The sequence below is a fragment of the Nuphar pumila genome, chromosome 8 (assembly GCF_984573655.1).
Source record: "Nuphar pumila chromosome 8, dmNupPumi1.hap1.1, whole genome shotgun sequence".
NCBI lineage: Eukaryota > Viridiplantae > Streptophyta > Magnoliopsida > Nymphaeales > Nymphaeaceae > Nuphar > Nuphar pumila.
Genome location: NC_143256.1, coordinates 107,660,444 through 107,666,910, shown reverse-complemented (window position 1 = coordinate 107,666,910; position 6,467 = coordinate 107,660,444). Strand labels below are relative to the sequence as shown.

Below are 6,467 nucleotides of genomic sequence, written 5' to 3'. Positions count from 1 at the left end.
TTTTAAACCCAACTATACCCGTTGTGCTATCTCTATTATCAATTTTTAAAAAAAATTGGGTTAAATTTTCACATATTCTAAGTTAGAAATTTTAGGGCATTAGAGGTTGTGATGCCACTGATAATCAACCATGCCACCGGAGACCACCCATGGTTCTCTCTCACTCTCTGCCTTTCTTCTTCCTCTTTCTCTCTCTCTCGCCCCCCTTCTTCTTTTTCATTTATCTTCTTCTCCTTGGTTTTTCTTCTTCATATTGATTTATATTATTTAGGTTTTTTTTTCATTGATTAGGTTTTTTGAATCAATATTTTTAAATTAGGGCTTTCTATAGTTAAATTGATTAGGGTTTTCTTTGATTTTTTATGATTAAGGCTTCAAATCAATTTTTTAAAGTTTTTTTTTTATTTTCTTTGCTTAGGGTTTGAATTAAGGGTTTTATTTAATTTTATATTTTTTCTTATAGTTTAGGGTTTTTTTGTTTATTTATAATTTATATTATTTTCTTTGGTTAGGGCTTGAATTAAGGGTTTTTTATTTAATTTTATGGTTTTTCTTATAGTTTAGAGTTTTTTGGTTTATTTACGATTTATTTTATTTCATTTTAAGATTAGTTAATTTGGTTAGGGCTTTTCTTGTATTTGATTAGGGATTTTTTTTATTTTCTTTGTTTAGTGTTTTAATTAGAGATTTTTATTTGATTTTATAGTTTTTCCTTATAGTTTAGGTTTTTTGGTTTATTTATGATTTATTTTTATTATATTTTAAGGTTTTATAATTTGATTATGGATTTTTTCTATTTTCTTTGGTTAGGGTTTGAATTAGGGTTTTATTTTTTATTTAATTTTATGGTTTTTTCTTATAGTTTAGGGTTTTTTGGTTTGTTTACGATTTATATTATTGCATTTTAATCATTTATGATTTTGTAGGATTTGATAATTTGATTTTTTTATAGTTAATTTGCTTTTAGGGTTTGATATTTTTATGATACACTTTCATAATTAGATGTGATATGACATTGATTAAATTATTTTTATATAAAAATATTATTTCTTAATTTTTCTCAAATGACTCGTATTGTAAATGTTTTTTAGTTTTTAGATCCAATTTGAGATCTATATTCGAGGCTAAAATCCATAATAAACATAAACACTCGCATGGTCGGACGGATCAAGTCTTATGATCCAAAACGAAGTTATCCGACCCATTATTCGTATGTGTTCATGTTATTGGCACACAAAGTGAAACAAACATTGAACACAAGGAGCATAACCTGCCTATTTTACGGTTGAAACAAATGTTGAACTTGGTACAGTTGTTACAAAATGAACATAACGAGTTGTTCGTTGAGTTATTTTGTTCATTTCGTCAAATCGTGAACAAGCCATCAATCAAAAGTCCTTAGAGACCAAGTTTGACAAAGGCTAAACCGTTATCCAAAAGGCGGGGATCAATTTGCAAAACCTGAAAGTTCAACGACTGATTTGAAAATAGCTGACAAGGTGGTCACTAATTTGCAAAAAAACCCTAAAGAAAAAGATATTTGTAAAATATCAACGCCTCTTTGAGATAGTGCCGACCTTTGAACATATCGCGATATTCTCAAAACCTATCCGATATTTTCGATTTGGGCCCAACCTTCAAATGCCTTCGGCGAATCGCCTTTTTAACTTCTCCCCTTTCACGTTCGACGATAAAAATACTCTTAACGTCTCCTTAACGCTGCGTCAATAACACGGAGAACGCCCCAAATTCCATCTTTCCTCTCTTCTCGATGTGGGGATTCTCTGTTTCTCTCGCTCTTGATCGGTTTTGATGGCGAAGCTTCTCTCTTTCTCCCATTCTCAACACCTCAGATCGAGTTTTTAGTTCCTGTTTGTCTCTCTGGTTTTCTTTTCCCCGTTTTCGTGATCTATGGAGGAAACCCACCAAGGGCCTCCCGAAGACTCGTCTGAAGAGTGTCTCGATCTCACCAACTGCCAACTCCATGATCTCGACGGGATTGAGCTCCCAAGCGGCTTGGTGGAATTGGAATTGACGGCGAACCGACTCTCGGAATTGGACCAGAGGATCGGCGAGCTCTCTCGGCTCAAGAAGCTCTTCCTGCGCCAGAACCTCTTCACGGACGACGGCGTGGCGCCGCTCTCTCAGTGGACCGCCATTGCCGGGCTCGAAGTACGTTTGATCTTGTATCGTGTTCTTCGTTTACTCTGTTGGTTGATGGCTTATTCAATGGATGGTGACTATTCTTTTGGTTGGTTTTGATCGTATGAGTGGATTTTGTGGAGTTTTTGTTGATGGGTGTTTGTTTATTCTGTCCAAGATCCGGTTTTTGGGAGTTTTGTTGCATGGAAATTTAAGAAATAGGTATAACAAATAGCCCATCCTAAGAAATAGAACTCCTAAGACCAGTTAATTTCTGTATCAGTGGACCGACTTTGTGGAGTTTCGTCTATGTGGTTTATTAGTTCTTCGTTTTTTAAATTGGTTGATGATTCTGAAATTTCCTTTTGGTTGATATAGTGATGGTTGCTTCATTTTTCAAATAGATACTGTTTGAAAATTCTGGATCAAAGTTCTCGTATTACTTGTGGATAGAAATTCAAAGAAAATTGAAAGGAAAATGGACTAGAAGAGGTATTTTCATCTGTAGAAGAAACTATAAAGCATTAGAATCCACAGGCATGAATTTTAATGCATTTTTCTTTTTGGCTGTCTGCTACATGCTAACAGTTCGAAGATGTCAGAGGATAAATAACGTCATTTTTATTTGCATACTGCATTCTAATTTTGGGCAGCTTTATGATTATTTATGCAATGCTATGAAAGATGGTGGTTAATTTTCTCTCTTTGAACTGATATGAATTATTGCGAAATTGTCATTTTTAATAAGTATTTCTTATGCCTTGTCTAATAAGAGAATTACTTTAATTATGCAGGAACTTGTTCTGAGGGATAATAAGCTCACAAAGTTGCTTGATGTTGGCATTTTCACGGACCTTGTGGTTTTTGACGTGTCATTCAATGAGATATCTTCCTTGAATGGATTGTCCAAAGTGCCTAGCACACTCAAAGAACTCTATGTTTCTAAGAACGAAGTGACTAAGATGGAGGAGCTGGAGCACTTGCATGAACTGCAAATTCTTGAACTTGGTTCCAATAGACTGCGAGTAAGTAATTTCATATCAGTTGGCTGTTTCCCAAATGACTTTTTACTCACCAACATGGAAGATCACAAAGAAATCATTTGGGTCTGGCAAATTTCTCATTGACACTCATTGCACTCTGGGAACTGACATATTGATTGATTTACAATTTTAGGTGATGGAGAACTTGCAGAATTTGAGAAAGTTGAAAGAGCTTTGGTTGGGTAGAAATCGCATTCGAACAGTAAATCTTTGCGGACTGCAGTTCATACGGAAAATAAGCTTACAAAGCAACCGTTTAACTTCTATGTTAGGCTTTCAAGTATGTAAGTTTCAGTTATTTGTTTTCGATGAAGATCTTTTTTCAACCTGCTGAAAATGTATACCATAGTTTTAGATTGACTCAGTAATCTGCAATTTGGCCCAACAGAAGAAGGGTTTAAAGATGTCTTTCTATGTAGATTTTACCAAAATCTGTACTCTGCCATGAACAACAATGCTTTAGTCTACATATATATACCCTACCTTGAACAACAAAGGTTTATCCCACATATATGCCTTCTATTCTTTTTAAATTTGTTGCTCTGGAAATTTTTAAACGATGGCTCAATCAAATTTCGATGATGTTATTGCAACTTCATGGTGAAAATGTCAAATTTGCGGTTCTTTGCAGTGATATTGTAACTTGTGTTTTCAGAAAATGTAAGAGTGGAGCTGTATACTAATTCTCAGATTAATTACATAAACCCTTCCCAGGATAGGTAGAATTCAAACAAAAGATTGGGCACTGGAAATTTGTCACATCAGTTTATAAAAAAGATGAAATTAAGCAGTCACTATTTCTTAGACAAACTCTGCCCTTCTGTTTGTGAGTTTCAAATCTGGCAATCCTCTGTTGCTCAACATGAGAATTGCTTATTTTTCTTGAAGTGACTCACAATCTGAAGTGAGTGATGTATTTGGATACCTTTACAGGATTCTGTTGCTTTAGAGGAGTTGTATCTGAGCCATAATGGCATCTCTAAGATGGAAGGATTATCCACGTTGGTAAATCTCCATGTGTTGGATGTTTCATCAAATAAGCTTACAGAAATTAGTGATATTGAGAACTTGACAAGGTATGAATCGATGTTCTTCTGTTCTTGTGAGAGATTCTAGATTTATGTGTGACTGACACTGTTACATTCAGATTGGAGGACCTATGGCTGAATGACAACCAAATAGACTCATTGGAAGGCATTGGGTTGGCAGTTGCTGGTTCGAGAGAGAAGCTCACAACCATCTACCTTGAGGGTAACCCATGTGTATATTTCCTAACTCTTGGTTCTATCTAACATGGTATTCTTTATTCGTAATTGTATCTGGTATTTGAAGACTCACTGAGTCAACTCCAAGTATTGGAGGCCTCACTGGTTGAGGATTAATTTCCCTTGTCTTCATCAATGGGACGTTTGATTGCCTTTTAGGCTTTGTATGAAAACTGGTAGTTGAAGGGAGTTTATGCATTTGGGAGAATGGCAGCTGTCAAATCCAGGATTTGGTGCAAATACAAAGGGGAGATGGTCTCACTTCCTTTCCCAAGTGCATAAATTCTCATCCCAGCTGCCACTTTCCAAACAGCCACCACCAAGGTAGTTTGACCAAGTTTTTACAAATGCATAAACCCCCATCCCAGCTTCCACTTCCTAAACAAAGCCTTAATTTGTAACTGTTCAACCCAACTTGCAAGCAAATGATCTGCTTCATTCTTGTGTTTCTTTAGTTTTAACAAGTCAGGCCTAAGTGATGCAATAAAGCTGATTGTTTTGAATTAGCAATGTCTGAAATATGGGTCTTTCTACATTTTTTTATAGGCAAAATTGCCAGGTTACACAAGCAATCTGAGGAAGGTGTTTCCAAAGCTGCAGCAGATAGACTCCGAAATGCTTTTGTAGGATTCAATTGTTTCCCTTTCTTTCTGTTCTCTTATTTTCCTAAACCAACAATTTTCTTCCTTGTTGACAATGGTATTGTGAATGTCATATATTATCAGTGGATTAAGTGTTTTGGTTCTGTTTTCTTCTTTGGGTGGAGGGTGGAGTGGTTGAATAGGATTATTTCCTGATAGATCAGGCTTGGGAATAGGATGCAATTCTTCAGACTAGCTATAAGGAAAAGGAGTAATTATGTCAGGAGCATGGTGCAATTATATGCTTCCAAGCCTTTTTTAAGTTGAATGCTGGTACAAGGTGGTGTAAATTTGATTCATAGCTTTTCCAGGCATGCAGTCCAATCTGAAAAATTATGGTACTGTTCCATCCATTTACAAATAGACCAAATCCGGTTTTGCTCACATTTTTTTTCCACCAAGAACGTTTTGTGAAACTCTTTGGCGGAGTGTCCTGCATTCATGTGATTCACAGGGTTCAACACACAATTGTTATTTCACCATGAAGGGTATAGTCCTTTCATGATTTTGCTCATCTGATGCAAGGGACAGGGAAATGATCTCCAACCTCCTTTGGTCTCAAACCTGGGTAACTATTATGTTAGTACACCATCATCCCTGTTTTAATACTATCATCACTCTAACCAGCAGCAGTGTCATCATCATCATCAATATCAAGGGTAACCACTAATACCAGTTTACAGCCAATGTTGTCATCATCATCATCCCACTGAGCATGCAAAGCATCATCATTATCGTCTTCAGCAGCTGCTTTTTCAGTATAAAAGAACGAACCATTAGTATAATAATATGGTTGATGGCTATCCGGAAAATATTTTCTACACTCTAGAGTACGATAAACTCTTGCTGAATCTCACAGGTGCGAGCTTTATTTGGCCAATTTGACCCCTTTAACATGGCCCATCCATTTAATGGGAGATATACTCTGGATTGGGTGGTTTTCACATAAAAATATGGTTTTTTTAATATTAAAATTTTGAGTTATAATAGACCATTGGATTTTTTAACCTTTAGAAAAGCTGCTTATATGACACAATCAGATGTTTTAAAAAAACGTTTTGTACTAAGGAAACCATGTATAGATCATATATGCCTAGGGATTGATTCAAAAAAAAAAAAAACCCAGAAAATATGAAGGATTTGGTGGTTTCTTCTAGAGGGTACGGTACAGTGACTTTAGCTAATATTTTCCCATAGCTATCAAACAACTGGTAGCTAAAGATTATGTAAAACGATACCATTCTTACCACACAGAGCATTTTATTGGTGCAATTGTTGTAGGGTCATGTGTTGTATAATGGGGCATCCTTATTTGATCTTTTAAAAACGGATAATCTGTACAAGTAGGCATGCCACCAAAGAGTAATCTCTGAACA

General features: G+C 35.6%; 1 protein-coding gene across 2 annotated transcripts; it reads left to right on the top strand.

Annotated features, from left to right (window-relative positions):
* Window positions 1–1,740: 1,740 nt before the first annotated feature.
* Window positions 1,741–5,359, top strand: LOC149830150 (protein phosphatase 1 regulatory inhibitor subunit PPP1R7 homolog). Of its 2 annotated transcripts, none has more exons than XM_090015718.1 (6): window positions 1,741–2,172; window positions 2,937–3,167; window positions 3,319–3,465; window positions 4,119–4,261; window positions 4,333–4,436; window positions 4,997–5,359. In XM_090015718.1, exons 1-6 carry the CDS (start codon window positions 1,912–1,914, stop codon window positions 5,245–5,247), a joined length of 1,137 nt encoding a protein of 378 aa, XP_089871844.1. In that variant the 5' UTR covers window positions 1,741–1,911; the 3' UTR covers window positions 5,248–5,359. The 2 variants fall into 2 exon arrangements, with proteins under 2 accessions (XP_089871844.1, XP_089871845.1); XM_090015719.1 differs by having other exon boundaries at window positions 4,333–4,447; window positions 4,997–5,189.
* The last annotated feature ends 1,108 nt before the right edge of the window (window positions 5,360–6,467 follow it).